At 35.4% G+C, this 25,254-nt stretch overlaps 1 protein-coding gene across 1 annotated transcript in view; it reads left to right on the top strand.

Moving 5' to 3' along the window:
* Window positions 1–25,029, top strand: part of LOC123534680 (sodium-dependent serotonin transporter-like) — a 57,228-nt gene extending 32,199 nt beyond the window's left edge. Inside the window, exons 7-13 of the mRNA XM_053519076.1 lie at window positions 21–145; window positions 3,327–3,439; window positions 7,648–7,776; window positions 9,736–9,835; window positions 16,542–16,651; window positions 21,883–22,050; window positions 23,666–25,029. Coding sequence (XP_053375051.1) covers window positions 21–145; window positions 3,327–3,439; window positions 7,648–7,776; window positions 9,736–9,835; window positions 16,542–16,651; window positions 21,883–22,050; window positions 23,666–23,734 — 814 coding nt within the window. The 3' untranslated portion in view covers window positions 23,735–25,029. The remainder of the gene's footprint in view (window positions 1–20; window positions 146–3,326; window positions 3,440–7,647; window positions 7,777–9,735; window positions 9,836–16,541; window positions 16,652–21,882; window positions 22,051–23,665) is intronic.
* Window positions 25,030–25,254: the final 225 nt, after the last annotated feature.

The raw sequence follows: 25,254 nt of genomic DNA, 5'->3' as shown, positions 1-25,254 counted from the left end.
TTTTATCATTTCCACAACAGGGATGCACTTATAACCAGTGGAATAAATTGTGGAACCAGCTTTCTCGCTGGTTTTGCTGTATTCTCTGTCCTTGGTCATATGGCTTACGTGCAAGACACGGATATTGAAAACGTTGCACGGGAAGGTAGGTTCAAACATGGATCATGTAACAAACTTCTATTTTATAAGTGTAGAAAATATACATTGCTGCTTTTATTAAGGAAACCTTAATGAAAAAAAGGTGTAAATTAATTACATATAGTGCCTTAAGTATATGTTCGTTTGTTTTTGTTCTTTAAACTGAAACATATCTCTAATATTTCCAAAATGGCAAGCAGTTTTATAACCTGTCATTAAATGGAATGATTTTACCGATGGTTTGTTCGAAGTAAGTAACCATTTTAATGATAATTATACCTTTATTATTGTAATAATTATTATCATTAAATTCACAATCATCATCATTATCATCAGCACCATCATCATTATCATCAACATCTTCTTCATTATAATGGCTTTTTACTTCAAATAATACAGAAATTATAATGATAATAATAATGTCCCTCTATATATAGGAAGATATATTGATTTCGTCCGTCAGTCTGTTTGTCACAAAATTTTGACTAATTCTCTGAAACTACTGGTGGACTTCCAACCAAACTTTGAAGGAATGCTAAATGCCTTGGCTAGTTTTTCACATCGTTTGTTTTTTTGTATTGAGGTGGATTATCTTTAAGATATTGCCACTTTGGTTGATAATGTTTAGAGTAATCGTCATATTTATTTTAAATTAGTTTGCATTTCTTTATATGTTGAATCTTTAAAGGAAGATGATGATATAATAGGGATAAAACTACCATTAATTAACTACAACTTTAAAGTTAGTGCGAATAAAATCATCAATATGAATAGAAGAATAAGAAACCAAGGAACAGTAGGAAAATCTATAAGATTAAGGAAACTTATATTTTTTATAAGTTATCAAGTATAAATCCTTAATAAGATTTTTGACAGACTACAAAATGGAACCTATTTTTTATGTTCAGTAATGAGTTTTTTTGAGATTTGTCCCCTTTTCAGAGTCCCGCGACCGCACCCTTTAGTCAGGCCGTATTGTTAACGTAAATGTAACTTTCATAATTCCTTTATAACTATTTTAGCGAGACGAATTTGCAAAATATGTTATCTAAATATTGTGCTTGTGACCTGATGAACGCATTGGGCCGAAAAATTGTCTCAAATATTTTTCAAGAGCTGTTATCAATAATTTAGTGTCATTTTAGATTAGGTAATTGTTTTGTGGCCTTTCTATCCAATAAACAAACATTGTTTAATATGATATATTAGTTAGTTTAATTCAAAAATATTAGAATTACAGTTGGTTAACCTTATCCAGATATTAAGTAATTTGTGAATAAATATAAGTAACTGTAGGAAAATCTGATTTGAAGGCTACTTACTTCTTTTTGTATAGGTAGTCTAGTCTAGATCTTTTTTAAGATAAGGTTGTCAGTATTTCCCTGTTGAATGAAAAATTACAAAAAGAATGAGTTGTCAAAGTCAAGGTGACAACCTACATTATACCTTAATATATAAATCTCCATGAGGAGCCACCATGTGGGTCCACTGCTCTTTAATGTTTGTTGATTAGTGATGATTGCATGCAATATCTTTACTATTTTGGTCATTTCCCATTCTGTTTTCAAAAAAAAATTGTATCACCAAATGTCTTTATGGTATGGCTGAAGAAGCGGGATGTTGAAACATTGGCTTTATCTAAAAATTGATACAATATTGATAATGAGGGGGTTTGTAACTCATGGTCTTCCATTGAATAGCAAGGAAGTTTAATGTACTTGATAACGGATGTTTTCTCTACTTACCTGAGAAATATCACAATGGATCAAGTTATCCATTGGCAAAGTAAACATATATACAATGCCTTTATTTCAATGCTATATGGATCGCAAGGGAAACAAATAAAATCAGGGCTTACATGAAAGCCCGGGTTTCTTTGCTTGTATCTTATGAATTGTGTTGTATCCATTGTAGTTCTCCAGTTATGTAAGAAGAGATTTTCGCTGGGTTTAAGAATTTCATGTGGGTCGAAATAGTCTTGATGACAGTAACCGCCCAGTCAGGACTGTTGTTGCACCAACAACAAAAAACAATTGCTAGCCTTAGTGGTATAGTAGAAGAAGATGGTCGTTATACTATTTCCTGAATAGCTCACACTACAGGATTTTCCAAAAAGACCGTCAATCATGTTCTGACTGACAGTTTGAAATTAAACAAGGTTTGTGTAAGTCCCCCCCCCCCCACCCCCGACCCCTCCCCCATTTGTTGAAATCAGACGTAAAGTACAAGCGTTTAGACTGCCTAAAAACTGCTGAAAAGTACAAATTGTAATCCCAAGAACATTTATGAGCTGCTCATTGGGGTTGATACTTGGGTTTGATATTTTGAGCCCAAACGACGCATAAAGATTAACAAACAGTAAGTGAGCAGAAGTCAAGCAAGGCCGGTCTTTGCAAGAAAGACAAATATTACTAAGGTTTTACGTGTCACTTTCTTCAAATCCAGTGGCCCGTAGTACAAATTCCTGGCAAAGAGGGTAAAACCATCACAGTCAAGTTCTAAAAAAAATAAAATACTCACAACTGTCAATCGAAATACACGCCAAAGAAAATATCTGAAAGGCGACAACTCATTCCTGACAATGCGTCCGCCCACAAAAGTTTTTCTTAGAACAAGAAAAGGGCTGAGCACCTACCTTTTTCTCCTGTAAATTTTTCCTTATTCTCTTGCTAATGTTAACGCTTGCAGATTAACGCTGGACCACTAGAAGTGCCCTTAGTTCTGCAATTTTTCAGTGTCTTGGTTGTATACTAAGGGGAGACTACTTTGCAATATACCAAGACCCTTAAAGTGTGTTTCTGTGCAGGGAGAATACTTTGAAGAGATGGCGTGAAAATTGATAATTTAGACATACAAAGACCAAAGACAAAATTTACTGAATCACCATCGTATCTAATGTATTCAATGTAAAGATATGCTGTCAGGCAAATCACAAGAAAATCAACATCTACTTTTATTCAATAATAATATTTCATAACATCACTGAAATAGTGTCAATGTCTTTAACTTTTGCAATAAAACTCTTTTTATGACCTTATTGATTTAATCGAAGACCTTGTTCATGGTGCTATAAGTTTTGAAACTCTTTCACAACTCTGTTTGTTTGTTTGTTTTGTGTTCTTTTTATGGAAATGAGGTAATAGTTACTATCAGTAAACAAGCACAATACAGATATTTTTTTGTTTCAGATGTTGGTTTAATATTTATCGTGTACCCGGAAGCGATATCAAATCTGAAAGGGTCAAGTGTGTGGGCAGTGATTTTCTTCTTCATGCTAATCACTCTTGGTTTGGACACAACGGTATGACTAAAATGAACCTTCCATATTTACATAATGAACATTTTATATTACAGCTCACCGTGAAAAAAAAATATCCGCGAAACTTTTATTATACCCAGAGGTCTGCTTCGACAACACAGCGGCAGTAGCGTTGAATGCACACACTGTGTGAACGAATATATGATATCAGGTATCTGTGAAAGTTCCGTTCACAGCTGAATGACACTCCATACAGGCTTCTCTAATAAGAAAACTTAGAGCATGGCAATAACTTTGAAGATATTAAGATATTCATATAATTTAAGCAAAATTATATAGATGTGATTAAGCGAATGTAAGTATCTCGGGAACTATTTGTTAAAGTTTATAAAGCATCATACACGTTTTTTTCACTTTATAATCATGATATAGATTTCTTAAATCTGGCCGTCATTTTTGTGAATTATACCCCTTTTTGTACATATACATGTTTTTGTTGTTTTATTTTTTAATGATAATGTTCAAGCTTGAAATATGAATAAGACTTCATCAATTTCTGTAAAAATATTGTTTCAGTCGTATGACGTAGTGCGTTACATTTGTTATCATTTCTACCAAATTATACCGTTCTCGATTAATAGGAAGTCAGTGATTCATTAAGTATAAATAACAACTAAATAAATTGTCAAACGTGTCTTTGCTATCATAATTAAGAGAGTATGGCCGGTTTCAAAACTCTTCCTGTCATTTTGTGGAATTGCCAGCCTCAAATCCCCGCACTGGCCGTCAATAACATATATAAGTAAGATCGAAAAGAAAAGAATCATGAAGACTTAGCCTTCCGTAATCCCGGACTGAAGTCTACAACATAGATATCCTTTATGTAGCATTGAGGAGAAAACAATCATCGAGTCCTAACACTCCGTAGTCATTGAATTAACTGTATGCAACAAAACTATCCTATATCTAGGATTAAGGAGGAGGGAATCATCACATCCTAGCTCTCAGTTGTCCACGGACTGACCTTCTGCAACATTGTTATCCTTTATGTAGGACTGAGAAGGATGTAGTCAGCTAGTCAGCTCTCAGTAGTATCCGGACTGACCGTCTGCAACATAGTTATCCAGCATGTAGTATTGAGAAGGATGGAGTAATCGATTCAGTTCTAAGTAGTACCCGGACTGACCGTCTGCAGCATAGTTATCCATTATGTAGGATTGTGAAGGATTGAGTCATCGAATCAGCTCTCAGTAGTCCGCGGACTGACCGTCTGCTTCATAGTTATTCATCGTATAGGATTGTGTAAAGGATGGAGTCATCGAATCAGCTCTCGGCAGTCCGTGGACTGATTGTCGGCAACATAGTCATCCATTATGTAGGACTGAGAAGAAAAGAGTCACCGAGTCAGTTCTAAGTAGTCCCTAGGAATGTCTGCAACATAGTTATCCATTATGTAGTATTGAGAAGGAAAGAGTCATCGACTCAGCTCTCAGTAGTCCCTAAGAATGTCTGCAACATAGTTATCCATTATGTAGTATTGAGAAGGAAAGAGTAATCGACTCAGCTCTCAGTTGTCCCTGGGAATGTCTGCAACATAGTTATCCATTATGTAGGATTGAGAAGGAAAGAGAAATCGAGTCAGCTCTCAGTTGTCCCTGGAAATGTCTGCAACATAGTTATCCATTGTGTAGGATTGAGAAGAATGGAGTCATCGATTCAGCTGTCGGTAGTCCGCGGACTGACCGTCTACAACATATTTATCCATTATGTAGTATTGAGAAGGATGGAGTCATCGAGTCAGCTTTCAGTAGTCCGCGGACTGACCGTCTCTAACGTAGTTATTCATTATGTAGTATTAAGAAGGAAAGAGTCATCGAGGCCTAGCTGAAATGGACTGGAAGGCTTTGCAAATGCCAGCTTTTGTACTATTTATGAATAATTTTATTGTTTTTTACAAGTAGCATATATGTTACAAATATTTTAAGAGGCGATCGAAGGACAGAACTGTCAACGTTCGTAAGGCAACCAGTTTAGTTGTTGCTTTACTGATAGCCCAGTGGTTTGGAAATCGTTGCAGATGGGATCATTATGGCTTTTTACATTTTTCATTGTTTTTTCTTATATTTTGTTCGCTGGTTTGAAAAGTATTTCAATAAGATTGTTTATGTTTACTTATGTCTTTCATTGATTTATTTTATTTTTACCTGTTTTGGGCCAGAAGGTTTAAGATTAGGATTTATTATGTTTACTTTGTCTTTGATTGTTTTGTTCTTTTTTCTTTTTTTTTTTTTTTTTTTTTTTTTGCTAGTTTGGAAAATTTTAGAATATGATTGGTTATGTTTACATATGTCTATTTTTCGCTGGTTATGAAGGTTTTATAATAAGATTGGTTATTTTTCGGCGACGCCGTCTAAATTCGTTTTCGTTACCTATGCCACGTGACTTCAGTTTGCAAATCAAAGTACTTGATAACGCATTATAGATAATTTATCAAAATGGAAGATTTATGCAACACTCTGCCTGATTGGACGAGAGTGTCAATTTCTTTCACTCTGTTTATTGTGCTACGCTGAGTGAAATGTAGACAAAGCGTTTATCCTAAACGACGCTGTTCACAGTTTTAAAGCTAACTTTGGCTTAGTATATTTAGCAAGAATATTGATATATCTCAAAATGATAAGTAAGTTTAATAAATATGATAAAAACCTGTTCAAATACCAACATATATCAAATTAAAGAAAGAGCTGAATACGGGCTGCGTATCAAATGAATAAGGGTGTGATAAGAGTCTTTTATGTAGAGAAGTGCTTTTTAAAAGATTTTCCTTGTTACAATTATCGTCTGTATATGAAAAGGTTTCTTGCTTTTGTGACTTATTCAGATTGCATATTAAAATGAGTATTTGTTTGCTTTGATATATTTGTTATAAATTATTTAACTGATTTATTATATATTAATATTTTTCTTTAGTATGGTATGCAAATATTGAACTCAGTTGAAATCTGTTTTATTATATATATGCTATATAATGACTGAATCTCATTACTCTGAAATGAAGGTACGCTGCATAAGTTTATCTATGTGATATGACTACGGTCAAACTTTGCTTATGAAACAGAAATATTGAAATAATTACAATTGTATGTTTTGCTTGACCTTCACTTTTTTATAGGTGTGACGTCATTGTCCAAAGATTCATGAATAGCGAATATGCATTTGTTAAAGCGGGATCAGTTGGCCTATTTTAGAAATAAATAAAAATAATAAATTAAAAAAATCCTTTAATTGATTTTTTCTCATGTATTCTAATCAAACTTGATTTGTAACATCTTTATTAGGCCCGCAGCCAACTTTGTTCAGCTGGGACATTTAACCCCTTTTAGGGGCTGCTGGAGCTAAAACTATAAATGCCTTGATACAGCGTCTCATGAACAGCTTGGTGGATCTTTGTCATACTTAGTCTGGAGCATCATTATAAGGTCCTCTTCCAAATTTATTTATATAGGAACTTGGGCCCTATTAGGGACCACTATAGCTAAAAGTAGATATGCCTTTCTTCGCATTAACCACTAAAATGTAATGGATTTTTATCAAACTCGATGTGTAACAATATCGTAAGGTCTCCTGCTATTTTGTTACAAATGGGGATAGGGACCAATTTAGCTAAAAATATAAACATGTTTAATGACCTCTTCTCATGAACCGCTTCATGAATCTTCATCAAACTACTGCTGTAATTATTCGTCTAATGATAAACGAAACAAAATTGCAACCCTACGAAACCTTTGCAAAAAATTAAAAGAGAACCATTTAAATTGTTAAAGTGCGGTATTTAGTTTTGCAATTTGAAAAATGTTAGATGAAAAATTCATAAACTTCTTTCCTTATTTCAATTCGCCGACCATCATTTTTAATGATATTTCTTGTTACTTATGTCTTTCATTATTTGGTTCTATTTTTCGCTAGTTTGGAAGGGTTTAGAATAGGACTGGTTATATTTACTTAATAATGTCTTTCACTGTTTTGTTCTATGTTTCGCTGGTTTGGAAGGTTTTAGAATAGGATTGGTAATGTTTACTTATGTCTTTAATTGTTTAGTTCTATTTTTCGTTGGTTTGAAAACTATTACAATAGGATTGGTTAAGTTTACTTATGTCTTTCATTGTTCTTTTTTATTTTGTTCGCTGACTTTGAAGATATTGCAATAGGATTTGTAATGCTTCTTTATATCTTTCATTTTACATTAACAGTTCGGTGGTTTGGAAGCTATTGCAACAGGGATACTAGACGAGTGGCCTTTCCTCAGAAAGCGACGTGAGCTTTTTATACTTGGACTTATGTCGTACTGCTTTCTAGGCAGTCTTGCAACAACCACATATGTAAGTGTTCTTCCTTTCTATGCTATTTATAGCCAGTCAGATACGCTCTTATTTCTGGGATGGAAGTTATGAATATATGAGCCGTGCCATGGGAAAATCAACATAGTGACTTTGCGACCAGCATGGATCCAGACCAGCCTGCGCATCCGCGCAGTCTGGTCAGGGTCCATGCTGTTCGCTAACGGTTTCTCTAATTACAATAGGCTTTGAAAGCGAACAGCATGGATCCTGACCAGACTGCGCGGATGCGCAGGCTGGTCTGGATCCATGCTGGTCGCAAACCCACTGTGTTGGTTTTCTCATGGCGCGGCTCATCTTAGGTTTAGTTTAAAGTAAAATGTATGCGTGAATCTAATAGTGGCGAATGTCTGTTGTTCGGGTATTTTTTGGAAATTTTTCTTATACCGTCGAATTTTTGCATTTGGTATTTATCTGACAGCAGCAAATGTGTTCATTCTGTATTTATCTGACAGGGGCGAATGACTGCATTTGATATTTATCTGACAGCGGCGAATGCCCGCATTAGGTATTTATCTGATTGACGCGAATGCCTGCGTTAGGTATTTATCTGACAGCCGCGAATGCCTGCGTCAGGTATTTATCTGACAGCCGCTTGTGGAGTGCCTGCGTTAGGCATTTATCTGACAGCCGCGTGTGGAGTACCTGCGTTAGGTATTTATCTGACAGCCGCGTGTGGAGTGCCTGCGTTAGGCATTTATCTGACAGCCGCGTGTGGAGTGCCTGTGTAAGCTACTTATCTGACAGCCGCGTGTGGAGTACCTGCGTTAGGTATTTATCTGACAGCCGCGTGTGGAGTACCTGCGTTAGGCATTTATCTGACAGCCGCATGTGGAGTACCTGCGTTAGGCATTTATCTGACAGCCGCGTGTGGAGTGCCTGCGTTAGGCATTTATCTGACAGCCGCGTGTGGAGTGCCTGCGTTAGGCATTTATCTGACAGCCGCGTGTGGAGTACCCGCGTTAGGCATTTATCTGACAGCCGCGTGTGGAGTACCTGCGTTAGGCATTTATCTGACAGCCGCGTGTGGAGTGCCTGTGTTAGGCATTTATCTGACAGCCGCGAATGCTTGATTTTTGTATTTATCTGACAGTGACGATTGCCTGTATTCTGTATTCGTTTGTCAGCGGTGGATACTTGCATAAGGTATTTATCTGACATCGGCGAATATCTGCATTTGGTATTTATTACAATACAAATTCGGAATTGAATCCCTGTAATCAATTAGCATAGCAAACACAAACAGAACCCGCTCACAAAACCGACCACAACAAAATCGGCCACAACAAAACCGGCCACCTGCGAAATGACTCTAAAGCTGACGGTGCGCCTCAAAAACCAAATGACAGTCCAGTGTAGAGTAATGATTTTGTGTTTTTCCCTAAGAGCCTCGTGCCTTTTTTCTTCGTTTTTGAACAACATTAAATTTGAATTTCGATTTCCAACTGCTCTTGTTGTATATTTGGTTAACATTGACAGAAAAAATGTTACCATGTTGTGCCAGTGTAAGTTGTACCCCGTAATTAGACTTAGCAAAATTTGATGAATTGACTTGTTTTTGACATTCCAGAAAAAGTTATTAATATAGTTTAAACATAAAATTAATCTTAAGCAGTCATGTTTCTTTCATGGTCAAGTGCAAGTTGTGATGTGGCAGTTTACCACCTAGGGATATTATCGCCGTGGGGATTCTTATATAAATACAAATTAAATATACTTTCCTTTATTTTCTTTATTTTTAAAAGATATGCTGTACTAGGAAACGTATAAGAAACTTAGAATCAACCAGATTTGAGAAATGTGATCAGCTTATATAGAATATAAGATTACTAACTATTGAGAGTGTCAGAAAAATTCATTCATACCAAAACGTATTATTTTGAAAGTACAAATTACAGACTTTTATTTTCAGATATATTTAAAAAATACTGATCTTTTCAGGGTGGAATTTACTTGGTACAATTACTTGACACATACGGTGCTCCAATCAGCATCTTGTTTATAGTGTGCTTGGAATCCATCGCTGTTACCTGGATTTACGGTATATATACATCATTTATTCCTAATCTAATATAACGGGGCCTCCATGGCCAACTGATTGAAAGTTAGGTCCATGTTTCGGAGAAGAAGGTTCGAACATCACCAAATTATAGAAAGAAAGAATCGTTTTCCATGAAAATTAAACAGCATATAAAACATTTATATTATTCCACAAAACCATTGTCAACTTACTCATATACATTTTTGTATATGTATTAAATTTCGGAAAGGGACTGCATGAAGGGGCCACACTTCTGGACAGTTCAACGCCTTTAAAAACAAACCATTTTTAAAAATCTGTTACATGTCTTCGTTTTGATGCATTTGCAACAATGTACGAGTGCTTAAACTTTACATAACAAGGTTAAACATCATTTTTGACAATTGTTTACTTTTATTTCTTTACAAATGACATTGTTTTTTAAAGGGGGACAACTCTTTTAGAATATTTTAAGTATCCAATTCTTCGGGACAGAACGGTAAACATGTATTGGACAAATGGGTTGTTTATAAAAATGTTGTTTGTTTACTAAAAACTTTCTGTGGTTTTGTGATATACTGCTAAACCTTAAAGTCGCTGATTTCAAATCACTTCCCCCTCACCGATGTGGATTCGAGCCTCACTTCCGGCGTTGAATTCTTCATGTCAGGAAGCCATCAAGCTGGTTTACGGGAGGTCGTTGGTTCTACCTAGGTACCCGCCCGTAATGAAATAATAATCCTGAGTCGCCACATGACCTATAATTGACAAAAAACAAACCTTATATAATATGAAACACGGGAACACTTCCAGATTGTTTTGTGCTTTCATTCGTAGATGATATTTGTTCGTTTCATTGTACGATTGAATTCATATTTCACCGATTGAACATCAGATGCAATATTTCCACGAGTGGCATAGCCAGAAGAGAAAATTTTAAATCTGGTGTACAAGGGTGAAAGATATTTCTATCTAATATATAAAGGAGTATATTTTCTTTCTGTTTCACGTCTTTTCAATTTTTTTACCAAAGCTTACCAATTTTACCGGACAACGTCGCGCGCATTGGACAATACCACACGCACAATGTCAAAACGTTAATATTAGATAAAAAGTTAAATTATTCTTTGAGATTTTTATAATTCTTTTACATTCTGATACGGTAGAGCGCACAGTTTTATGTTTTTGTAAATATCTTAAGACGATAGAGCGCACAATTTGGTGTTCTTGTAAATATCTAAACACTTCTATATCTTTATTGATGGATATTTTGAAGACACTATCCTGTTAGTATACATGTACATGTAATTCATATTCATTCGTGTTCAACTGTATATAGTCCCGTAACTGTAAAAATTATAAAATGAAAACCCCACTGTTTGAAATAGTGAAAGTTCTAAATATAATCCACCATTATTTTTCAATAAACAACCAAAACAGTTTCAATAACTTCAGACAGTATCAAATTAAAAATATAAGTTAGAAATAAATCGCTAAAACGTAAGTCACGCAAATGAAATGTGGTGTAAAATAAATAAAAACAAAATTCCGATCTTCACAGTTTCATACGCATACGATCCGATTTTAATCTTAATACACACTTCTGCATTTTTTCAATGTTTACTCAGAAGTATACCCTTTTTATTATATTATAGATTATTAGATTTGTATCAAGAAATATACACGAGTTTTACACGACTGTACGAGCGCAATATTATTTCGCGAAACAGCGACTGCATATTTCTCGATGTGCAGAAAATAATCGTTGTATTTGATAATTGAAATTATCGTCGTAAATGATTATTTCAATGCGACGGCACACATGGAAATGGCGTCATACAACCGATATCAAAATTTAATGTCAGTATGAAAAACTATTTACGTTTCATGTTCCACTAACTGAACAAAGTTTAGAAATGAAAATGCACAACTTTATCATTAATATACACGCGTCCAAATACATCTAATGTTGTTCAAGACAATGTAAATAATAAAAGATATACACCCAGACTGGCATGATTCTTTGTCAAGCGTTTACTGATGACTTCCGTGCGGATATTTTTATCGGCCTACGTGTTTTATCAGTGTGCCCATACCACGTGACTTTGACGTCATTTTTTGGTTACATGACAGGCTAAATTGACAACAACATCGTCGAAAGTTCGAATTGTAAGTTTTCTATTTCCTGATCAGATATAAGGCAAAAAGTGAATACTACACAAACATAATAAATGGTTTTATAAACAGATTAGCAGGTTTGGACTGAAAACGGGAAAACTGTTTTCTTTAGAAACATTTAGCATGGTTAGACGGTAGGCAAGTGTCCTTTTAGGCAGGAAAACGGATAATTATGGATACCAAGGGTATATTGCCTATAACCGATTCACATGGACTTAATTGCGGTTCTGCTGGAGATGATATGACTGAATTAATGGCAAATATAATACGTCGAGCCCTTTTTACATTATCGTCAAATGAGTCACACTTCTAGCAAACAGTCATCAAAGATTTACAAAAAAGAGACCACTCTACTTCTTCTCAAAACCACATCAGTCTTCAAAGACTGGTAAACATTTAGAAATTCATGTCCCGAAGTATTCTTGCAAGTTAACTTCTGACTTTGTCTTTGGAAAATATTGAATTCACAAACGAGCACACAAAGAAACTAACCAGGTCACTATCACAGTCAAAACGTATCAGACCACTCAGGAAGCAAAGTACGAAAATGCAGATTCGGTTTGATCCTATATGTTCATGTGCAATTACGAAAAATGCAGAACTTCTCACGCCCCACAGCACCCGCTTCAACGATTTTCATTTTTTTTAAGTGTTGAAATCGATGACCATGTAGGACCAGAAAGTTTAAAACTTAAGGTACATTGTAGTTCTGCACGAGGGTAATGGGGAAAAGTAATTTATCCGGATAATATACAATAATAAAGTCTGGACTCGGAAACGAAAACCATTTTATGAATAAACGGCAAACCGGAAATAAATTTACTTAAACGTCAATAGTTATATAATATTTTCCCGTAGACTCCCATTGTAAAATTCTGTGTGAGGTCCATTTTTTTTTCAATTTTTTAAATTAGTCTAGCAAAAGGTAGAACACATGGTCCTATCATTTTTATCTGCCGATTTTTGCTTAGTATATATTCATCTTTACAAGTAATATTCAACTGCATTTTGGAGTGCACAGTTGTTGTATATGTATATTCTGCACAGTATGAGAATACGGAGCGTTCTAGAATTGTTATTTGCATTTTTAGAATTCAAGTAATGCCCAGTAATTCTATTATTGGTGGTCTAGTGGATAAGGTGTCGGCCGCTCAATCCAGGGGTCGTGGGTTCGAGCCCCATTGGGGTCACGACCATGACTTCTCACATGACACCAGTACTGGTTTTTCCAGGAAGCGGACTCGAGAGTGGTTCCAATAAGCTTGAAGCTTTCATCACAATCGAGCTAAAACAAATTAGTATAAACTAATTCTATTATTGTACCGTACAAATCTCGAACTGCGCACGGGATGTTTAAGTTGTATCTTTTAATGTTTTGAAAAAGATTAAAGGCAGAAGTCGTGATTACAGAACAGATTAATAGACTGGAGAATACAAAATGATTACATTGAAACTATTATATTACAACATATTAATAATATTTTTGATAAATTCAATATGGCCATTACAGTATTGATCCGCGCATTTTAAGGTTCCAACATGCCAGCTATTACTGGGATTCTTAAATTGTCTAGGGCACTTCTAGATTGGACCATATTCTCATTTTAAGCATTATATTTATAACAAGTTTCCATTAGTCTTCCTGCGTTGACGTTTAAAACCGCAAATCGATGATGACTTTTATGGGTGTTGATTTTATTGGCACAAAACATGAAAAACGTATGATTTTATCAAGTTTATTTGTACTTGATATATTTAATGAAAGAATAAAAAGAACAGTTATGGCATTTTTGACGGAAATAGGAATTATACAGGTGTCCAGAAAGTTCATTCCGATTTTTCCGAGAACCAGACAATTACGGTGACCTTTTTAAAATGTATAATCTTTTTAAGCAGAATAAAACATTTGAAGATTGTGTGCTGCTTTATACACTAAGATAAAAAAAAGGTATTTACTGTCTTAACTTGATGTTATATTTTGTAAGTTTTGTAATATAAAATAAAGCATTTGACTTCTGTAGGCATTACTTTTCGGATCTATGACAGATGTGAAGTATTTTCACAATTACATACTTTGTACAACAGAATGTAAAGTAAGTATTGAAGTCCAGCAGGATATGCAACACCAAAGCCGCGAAGCACGACGATACAAAAAGATCGTAGCATGAAATACATGAAAAAAATGTTATTTCGACAGAATTTCAGAACAACAGGTTTTTCTGAATTGCCAATTTTAGTTTAATCGAGTTCCTTCAAATCACTGCCAATCCTGTGTGTCGTTCGTTTCTCCCGATGTTTTCCCTCCTCAAACCCGACGCATCATTGGCTATGTCGTTTCCATCAGTTTCAATCTTGGCCTCTTTGACTTTGCCTTCACAGAAAGATGCCTTGGGTCGTCAAGTTCGTGATCCCTAAACACAGTAGCAAGTCGCCTAATATATTCTCAATTTATCATTAGGGGACTATTTCACGCGCAATGATAGCATTCATCACATAGCTGAATTTACGGGGATATTGCACACTAGTAGCGGTATGTACCGCTCTAAATATGCATGCATATACATGTAAAACAACATGACTACTGTTTTAGTCTTTTTAACAGTTTTTGTTTTGTTTTTGAAGGACCACACTGCAAGGATTTAATGAAATGATTAAAGATTATTGTACTGTGACGTCTTTATTATCTAATACATGTATTACTGTGAGGAGCCATGGTCTAGGGTAAATAAAAGCACCGTAATATGGATCCAGAAGTCTTGCGTACGAATCCCGCCAGAGGCGAACTTCATACCACTGCCTCTCCTATTCCTAAATAGGCATTAATACTGAGAAGATACCCAGGAGGTAGCTGTCGAGCGTGATCAAGCTGTTAGAAACTTGTTTCACATTCGATGTATATTTAAAAATGTATCTTAAATTAAATTGACGGAATTCGACTCAAAAGACATTTTTTTCAAGCGGGCTTGATGTCTTAGCATATTTTGCGTTTTCCAAACTATTCAATTAATTCAGACATATTATTTCCTCCTAAGGTCTCCAGCAGAACCACAATTAAGTTCCTGTGAATAGGTAATACGCAGAACACCCTTGGTGTCCATATTTATCAGTTTTCTTTTCTGTCAAAAATGACGCTTGCTTACCGTCCTACTTTGCTAAATCTTTCAAAAGAAAACAGTTTTCCCGTTTTCAAGCCAAAAATTCTCATCTGTTTATGAAATCATTTATATGTTTGCGTAGAATTTTAACTATTTGCCTTAGCTTGTGCTTTATTTGGCCATATTTGATCAAGAAATAAAGAACTTACATTGCTTTGCAGTTTCGAATCCACGAAGATGTTGTCAATTTAACTTGCCGTGTTAATGAAAAATGACGTCAAAGTCACGTGGTATGAGCACACTTTTAACGTTGAATGGAGTTAAAAGCTGTTGAATCGTTTGATACGAAATATCGTGTATCCAGTACGGAAATAATGGACAGACATGTGATACAAATGCGAATCGCTGGAGGAGAAAAATGAGTACTGGATAAGATAAAACACGCAAAAGGAATTTTTATTTTAAAACTGTGCAGTTTTCAATCCCTTGTATCTTAATTATTTGTAAATATTTGTTTGGGGAATTTCGTTTTGGTTATTGAGTACATCAGAATTACAATCGATTTTTTAAAATTTACAGTTTCATGAGCAATGCCCTACAGCAAAAGAGATTTGTGACTTTGTGTTAAAATAATCTTGCACTAAGCGATGTTGTTTGTCAAAACTGAATTAGTTTAGAATAAAATACAGTAAAATATTATTTCTCACGTGGTGATATTGAAAGCAAACTATGCCCAACAGCTATTGAGCCACAGCTTTTCTTACATCTGCACAGTTACAAAATTCATTCATTGTAGATTTAAATATTTCAATTATCAATTTGTCGATATTCCTGGTGTGATCAAAGCACAGGAATGTATTGAATAATGGATTCGCCTATCATGTCATGTTCATATGTATCGCCGTATTGGGCAGAATAATGGTAAATAACCTAATAATATGTGACATAATAATTAAGAAATAATAAGTTCCCAAGCGTGGTTTATCGTAGAATAACCCTTGTTTTGAGTTCTTATTGTAGGAATTTATCACGAAGGCCGTAGGCCTGAGTGATATATTGTTTCGCATCAGAACGAAAAACTCGGGTTATTCTATTTCTAACACGACATAATTGAAACAACAGTGTTAGAAAAATGGTAACTACTTTTTACGACATAAACTGCACTTCGAGCTACACACCTGGATGTGGCTGTTGAAATTTCCTCCCAAGAAAACTGTAAACGATTTACAAACGTCACGCGACTTTCATTCATAAAAAGAATTGCAGGCGGGAGTTTGGCGGTATATGGAACAGCCAAAACAACCCTTTGCACGCGCATGGGTTATCCCAAAAAACTTTGGGTTGAATTTCTTCTATGTGTATTTGCCGGTCGTGTTAGAGTATGTGACAAACTTAACAGTAGCACTCTGGAAGTGAATGTGTTTTGTTTATTAAAGATTGCACATTTTTTCTAGGGGCCACACGCTTCAGTCATGACATAGAAGCAATGCTCGGACCAAAATCTAGTTCATACTGGACATTCTGGAAGACATGTTGGATGTTCATAGCTCCAGCCATATTATTGGTAAGTATTTATTGCCCTGGTGGGTTAAGACTCATAACGACGTCATCAAAGATCATTAAAGCGGCGCTTAATCTGTAGCAAAGTTCCATCAGGAAATGACTATCAAAATAGAAAATATGCATAATTACATGGTAAGAAAATCGAAACACATAAAAAAACTTACAGTTAGAGCAATAAAGGAAGTGGAGATGTAATCATATACAATGGACTCGTTTATATTTTGTGCAATATTGATTAATACTCAAACATTTGGTAAATACATAATAAAACAATTATCAAAAATAGAGTTTAACAAGAAATAGATATATTTTGTCGCCATAAAAATTTGGCAGCCACTTAATAAACAAACGCATTATATGAGCTAAAGGACATTATTTCAAGCACGGTCAGGTACAGTAGAACCTCAAGACACGTGTATTGATTTTGCCCGTAACAGAATCCGATCTCTTCGGCACTTGAGACTTCAGAAGTGAATGGCGAGTTATTCAGATTTAAAGACTATGACTGCTTAAACCTGGTAGGTACTCAGTCTTAACTGAATTATTGATATGCCGAATGTTCATTCTGAATGTCCTGAGCACAGTAATTATTAACTCGCCGCTACAATTACATACTCAGTTAAAACTTGTACACATTCAGTATTAAATCGCCACTACAAGTTCATATTCAATTAAAACGGGTGCACAGTCATTATTAAATCGCCGCTACAAGTTCATATTCAATTAAAACGGGTGCACAGTCATTATTAAATCGCCGCTACAAGTTCATATTCAATTAAAACTGGTACACAGTGATTATTAATTCGCCGCTACAAGTTCATATTCAACTAAAACTGGTACACGGTCATCATAAACCCGCCGCTACAAGTACATATTCAATTAAAACTGGTACACGGTCATCATTAACCCGCCGCTACAAGTTCATATTCAATTAAAACTGGTACACGGTCATCATTAACCCGCCGCTACAAGTTCATATTCAATTAAAACGGGTGCACAGTCATTATTTAATGGCCGCTACAAGTACATGTTCAATTAAAACTGGTACACGGTCATCATTAACCCGCCGCTACAAGTACATGTTCAATTAAAACTGGTACACGGTCATTATCAAATCGCCACTACAAGTACATATTCAATTAAAACTGGTACACGATCATCATTAACCCGCCACTACAAGTTCATATTCAATTAAAACTGGTACACGGTCATCATTAACCCGCCGCTACAAGTTCATATTCAATTAAAACGGGTGCACAGTCATTATAAATGGCCGCTATAAATTCATATTCAATTAAAACTGGTACACGGTCATCATTAACCCGCCGCTACAAGTTCATATTCAATTAAAACTGGTACACGGTCATCATTAATCCGCCGCTACAAGTACATGTTCAATTAAAACTGGTACACGGTCATTATCAAATCGCCACTACAAGTACATATTCAATTAAAACTGGTACACGGTCATCATAAACCCGCCACTACAAGTTCATATTCAATTAAAACTGGTACACGGTCATCATAAACCCGCCGCTACAAGTTCATATTCAATTAAAACTGGTACACGGTCATCATTAACCCGCCGCTACAAGTTCATATTCAATTAAAACTGGTACACGGTCATCATAAACCCGCCGCTACAAGTTCATATTCAATTAAAACGGGTGCACAGTCATTATTAAATGGCCGCTACAAGTACATATTCAATTAAAACTGGTACACGGTCATCATTAACCCGCCGCTACAAGTACATATTCAATTAAAACGGGTGCACAGTCATTATTAAATGGCCGCTACAAGTACATATTCAATTAAAACTGGTACACAGTCATTATTAAATCGCCGCTACAAGTTCACATTCAATTAAAACTGGTACACAGTCAGTATTAAATCGCCGCTACAAGTACATACTCAATTAAAACGGGTGCACAGTCAGTATTAAATCGCCACTACAAGTTCATATTCAATTAAAACGGGTGCACAGTCAGTATTAAATCGACACTACAAGTACATATTCAATTAAAACTGGTACACGGTCATCATAAACCCGCCGCTACAAGTACATACTCAATTAAAAATTGTACACAGTCAGTATTAAATCGCCGCTACAAGTTCATATTCAATTAAAACGGGTGCACAGTCAGTATTAAATCGCCGCTACAAGTTCATATTCAATTAAAACGGGTACACAGTCAGTATTAAATGGCCGCTACAAGTTCATATTCAATTAAAACGGGTGCACAGTCAGTATTAAATGGCCGCTACAAGTTCATATTCAATTAAAACTGGTACACGGTCATCATTAACCCGCCGCTACAAGTACATATTCAATTAAAACTGGTACACAGTCATTATCAAATCGCTGCTACAAGTACATATTCAATTAAAACTGGTACACGGTCATTATCAATCCGCCGCTACAAGTACATATTCAATTAAAACTATTAAATCACCGCTACAAGTTCATATTCAATTAAAACTGGTACACAGTCACTATTAAATGGCCGCTACATGCACATACTCAAATAAAACTGGTACAAAGTCACTATTAAATGACCGCTACATGCACATACTCAAATATAGAGACCGTACCATAGCTCTTCGCATACTTTGATTTTTCAAACTAAAGTGATTTTTAAAAGTGCACCGGTTACGATAAAAATGTAAACAACGGACTCTGTCTATGAAACTTTGAAATGAATGAATGACAGTCGATCTTAGTCATAATACTGATTGACAGTGAATGCTAATGACTCCATGTGCTGCAGAAAGGTATTTAGTTTGTAACTGTAATTTCCCATTAATTGAAATTCTCTCAAAACTGGTAAAATAATTACTTATATTTGGACAAATCTTATCGTCTTTGCCGTTCGGCAGCTGCAAAAAGGGCAAATATAAAATATTCAGTGTAAGTAATATTTCACTGGTACTGCCAGTTAGTAAGTTCATACTCTGAACAACACGTCAGAGAAATTTGGGCAGATTTGACCAATTATGACGTTGGCAGCATTAGATTATATTTTTTCTTTACAAAAAAAAAGGCCGTTAGGTAACAAAGCGAATACGCCGATAATCCGGAGTTCACCGATTATTGTTCCAGTTCACGCAATGTAATCCAGCAATTAAACTGCATAGCTATTAGCTACTGCTGTTATAGGGAAGTGGTAGAGTGTCTGCCTTTGGTGTGAGAGGTCCTGGGTTCGAGTCCCAGTTAGAGCTTAACTATTAAGATTCTGCTGAAGCATAGTTTTTCAGTTAATAGACTGTTCCAGATGTTCTAAATTTTTAGCATACAGTATCATGGATCAGTATTTAGCAATCCAGATCAAAGTTGAATGTTAAATCAAATGCACCCAATTAGAAAATATTGACAATATTATGTCCCTTTGATGTTTATGCTCTCCATGTTCAAGAAGAGTTACATGTCCTTGATCACGAAATTTTCGTTATCATGAAAATATTAAATGCTCATAACTCCGCACTTCTGGTTAAAATATTGTCTATATTTCTGTTTTTGAGAAATATATGGACATTTGTCTTCATTTCAAAGCTTTTTAACTTCAAACCTATGATTTGAAAAACTTAGGTACTATCTCTATCAAATAAAACTGGTACACAGTAATTATTAAATCGCCATCACAAGTACATATTCAATTAAAACTGGTAAGTTTTCAACGCCAGAAGTTTACTGTGCATTGCTTGTAATGTTTTGATATAAATCAGCAGGAGTATGAAGGTAATGCATACATTGTCTGTATCCTTTTCATGCCATAGCTGTGTCTTATACTATCAATTGTCTACTTGAAAATATAATTTCATAAAATAGTTTTTTACAATTTTCTGGCATGGTATTCCCAGTATATTAAAGGGACCATACTCCAGATTTAGGCAAAAAATGATATTTCTTTGATTTCTTGACATCTAAACTGGACTTTTATTTTTGTTACAAACTGGAGTTCAGTGCTTTTAAACCGTTAATATTCACCTCGTATACATTCTCGAAACAGCATTGGTCTAACTGTAATATGACTGACCAAGATTCTGCCCTGAAAGCGTTACGGCCAAACGAATATAAAACGTTCTTGGAAAACAATGGGTTTGATTGCCAAAATTTCAGTTACACTTAAGGCGACTAACGGCAAGCTTTTCAAACTGAGTCCTGAACTTGCGGCAGTTTTCCACTCGACTTGTTACTTAAGATTCAGTAAACTTTACACAACAACGGTCTTGCATTTCGTCCAAGGGTTGTTAAATGTTATCATTTGAAAACAGTGAGAAAGATATGTTGGAAATGGCCAAGTTTCAGGAACGCCGCCTCCTAGAAAAGCTTACATCAGTGTATGTATGAAAAGATGTGTCGTCTATGTATACATAAATAATAATGTATACGATATAAAAATTTCACACAACCTTTCTATCTACAATAATTGTATTAAAACAGGCAAAACATTTACTATCAAGAAGCATATTGACATAGTTAGACTAGAAAGAGTCTACTCATCGGTGTAAAAAAACTACCTAATAACTTTTGAAACTGAAAGGCAAAGTATTATCAAACAACTTATGGAAAAATTGTCTTAAGGACGTATGCTAGAATTTGGTGCGAAAATTTTCCCAATAACAGAATTTCTTCAAACTTTGGATATTGAAGGACAATCATCTAAGAAACAAAAAAATGCAATCAAAATCATAGGTCACCGGTATCAAAAAAGAGTTATCTGCCCTTGAAAACGGCATTTCCCCCAAAAATGACGTTTTCAAGGGCAGATAACTCTTTTTCGAATCCGGTGACCTATGATTTTTATTGCATTTTTTTGTTTCTTAGATGATTGTCCTTCAATATCAAAAGTTTAAAGAAATTCTGTTATTGGGAAAATTTTCGCCCATCTCATATACAAGGAATTCTAGCGTACGCCTTTAAGAAATCAAATGGATGTATAGATAGAAGATAAAAAGTATAAGGAGTCCATTCAATTTACTTTAAGCCGATATCTGCTTTATTTCTTCTAATAATAGTCTATTTATAGATTTATTTGGAAAAAGTTCTGATTATTTCATTGTGTTCCGGAGCTCTACATCGGACCATATTATGAAGGTAATAGTCAGTTTGGATCAAAAGGAGGTAATAGGTCTTCGTCAGATGCTCAGTCGCTGCTTATCCTTAGAAAAAGTGTAATAAGGTGTTCGGAGATTTTGTTTTTGTCAGGTTTGTCTGTTTATATTTTCCAGTCGCTGTTCATCATGACGTTAGTAATAGCACCAGTCCCACAATATAGCAATTATGAGTACCCGGAATGGTCCATTGCAGTAGGCTGGCTGATGGTTGTTTCATCATTGATATGTATACCCGCGTATGCTATATACAAGTTTTTGATAACACCAGGATCTGTTGTCGAGGTAAATACAGCTGAAACTCGGTAACTCGAGTTCCAAGGGATCGAGCGTTTTACTTCGAGTAATCGAAATTGACATGAGCCGTGCCATGAGAAAACCAACATAGTGGCTTTGCGACCAGCATGGATCCTGACCAGACTGCGCGGATGCGCAGGCTGGTCTGGATCCATGCTGGTCGCAAAGCCACTATGTTGGTTTTCTCATGGCGCGGCTCACATAAAATAATATTTGTGCACGCTTTTTTTTTTCGTTACGGGGTTTGAAAATGTCTTCGAGATAGCCGGAAATTTGACATAAGCGAGTTCGGGATATCGAGTTTCAGCTGTTTATCTTATCGTTTTTATCCTTATTATTAACAGTGGTGATGATATAAATACTTATGCTGTACATTTAAAGACCCTAAACTGATTTCTTACGCATGTGAACTATTTTTCGGAACATTTCTAAAATTTTCGATTTTTATCTGATTGCATTCTCACCTATCAGTGTTCCTCAACATTTGAGAGACCTTTTAAATGCCACAATAATCTTATTCTTAGTGTTTAAAACAATGTCGAGGACCTCTGGAATGACAAAGTGCTTCTTATTCTGACTGTTTAAAACAGAAAACGTTTAAATCTCTTTAACGCAAATATAAGAGAAGAGATTGGCATTTTATAGTCCTGACATATAGCGTCAAAATTATTTAGAAAAATTTTGTTTACCACAGAAACGAATCTTACAATTAGAATTAATGAATATTTGGAATGATCTTTTTTCTTATAGCTTTTTTGGTGCGTTCTAAGGTATTTTCGGTGTAATATAAAATAAAACAAGGTGATATACATGGTAAAACTTCGTGAAATGTCCATATTTTTCATTGTATGACAGTTACACTGAGAAAACATATTTTTTGTATTACGATAGATAACTGCACTGGCCAGCAATATTTATAGAAAACTGATCCCCTTTGTCTAGTGAATTAGTAAATTAGCATTTCCTGTCTAGTCTGTTTGAATAAAAGTTACTTACACTAAATTTAAAGTCGGTCATTTTGGAATGGCCGCTATCTTGGACAGATGCAATATAATATGAGCCAACTTCACTGTTTTAAACTTTTTAAAACTGAGTTGCGGTTCATAGTGAACTGATAGATATTACATACCTTTTTTGATTTCATTGATATTTGAATTTGCTATTTAATGTATATTGTTCTAAACATGGATGGAATTTCAGAAATGTATTACTTGTAATATGAAAGAGGTTGCAAAACATATGAGCCGCGCCATGGGAAGACCAACATAGTGGCTTTGCGACCAGCATGGATCCAGACCAGCCTGCGCATCCGCGCACCCTGGTCAGGATCCATGCTGTTCGCTAACAGTTTCTCTTATACAATAGGCTTTGAAAGCGAACAGCATGTATCCTGACCAGACCGCGCGGATGCGCAGGCTGGTCTGGATCCATGCTGGTCGCAAAGCAACTATGTTGGTTTTCCCATGGCACGGCTCATATCTTGTAATTGTCCTTATCTGCTATATTTTCCTCCAATATACGCAGCACAGAGTAAACAAAAAGGGTAACCACTGAATGATCTTTTGAGCAACCCAGTTTTGACCCATTTACTTTTCTTTTTCAGAGAACAAGAGCGATAATAATACCAGAGGAATCTCCGCAGCATATTGAAGAGTTGCGGGTCTTTGTATGAGGGCACAACTTACCTCACTGATTTAGGAATTTAAGATTTTAAAGCAGTTTGAATAAAATTTATTTCCTTGTTATTCTATCATGTATTTAGGAAGATTTGTGTAGGATTACAACTCGCTTTGAATAAAATTTCATTTCATTCCGATCTTAATAATGTATTTAGGTATTTAGAATTGTAAAGCGCTTTGAATGAATATTATTTTTTTGTGCTCTTGAACATGTGTTTCGGAATTGAGAATTTTAAAGTACTTTAAATGAATAATTATTATGTCTCCCACATGTAGTTGGGGAGACATATTGATTTATTGCTGTCCATCCGTCCGTTCGTCCGTATCCACGCAACTCCTCTGACATCACCAGGTCTATTTACGCCAAACTTCTCAGAGATGGTCATTGTCAAGCATATTTGTGCTTTTCGTCAGCATTTTCTGGTTTAATGATTTTTAGTGGAGTTATGGTACTTGATTCATCAAATCGTGCGATGTTTGGGCCATTTTTCTTATATTATATTGGGCAGATTTCCACCAAACCTTACAAGAGTAATAAGTGCAAAACCTAATTGTGCGAATTGTCGACATTTTCCGGTTTATTGAATTTCAGCAGATTTATGGCCCTTGACTCATCAAATTTTATGATGTTTTAGCAACTCTCTTATATCGTTTTTGGCGGATTTCAACCAAATCTTACTACAGTGATCAGTACCAAACCTCATTGTACATATTATTGGTATGCTCCGGTTCAGCGATTTTCAGTGGAGTTATGGCCCTTGATTTGATGTATTTTTACCTTGTCCCGGCAGCTGCTTTGATATCACTAGAAACCTTCACAAAAGTGGCATGTACCAGTTCCGTGTTTTTCCAGCAGGCGTATTGTCCTTGTTCCGTCAAATCACATGATGTTTAGCTACTTCCCTTATATAATAGGGCAGATTTTTCAGAAAAGTTAAAAATTGTGTCAGCTGGTAATTTAGCTAAGGTAATTTGTAATTACTTTGTTCATGGTAAATAGCATTCGCTTAGCAATTTGTAATAGAAGAAGCCGCACTCTTACAAAGGTATAAAGCATCATTTGGTAATTTAGCAATGCTTATGCAAAAAGAAGATTTATCATTCAACAGTATTAATCATAGTTTAAAAGTATACTAGTCTCAAAGTTTATGTAATTATAAATCAACAGATTTATGTGTAATAACAGCACGATGCATTAGGTTTAAAGTAGTGCACGTTTGTTGTATATAGCTTTTTACAGTTATGTGTAATTCCACAGTCAGCGCCAAATATTATCATCCTTAATGTCGTACCAAAAATGAGCTGTGCCATGAGAAAACCAACATAGTGGGTTTGCGACCAGCATGGATCCATACCAGCCTGCGGTCAGGATCCATGCTGTTCGCTAACAGTTTCTCCAATTCCAATAGGCTTTAAAAGCGAACAGCATGGAGCCTGACCAGACAGCGCGGATGCACAGGCTGGTCTGGATCCATGCTGGTCGCAAACCCATTATGTTGGTTTTCTCATGGCA

This window comes from Mercenaria mercenaria, chromosome 12 (assembly GCF_021730395.1).
Source record: "Mercenaria mercenaria strain notata chromosome 12, MADL_Memer_1, whole genome shotgun sequence".
NCBI lineage: Eukaryota > Metazoa > Mollusca > Bivalvia > Venerida > Veneridae > Mercenaria > Mercenaria mercenaria.
This window is presented reverse-complemented; position numbering and strand designations above follow the sequence as displayed.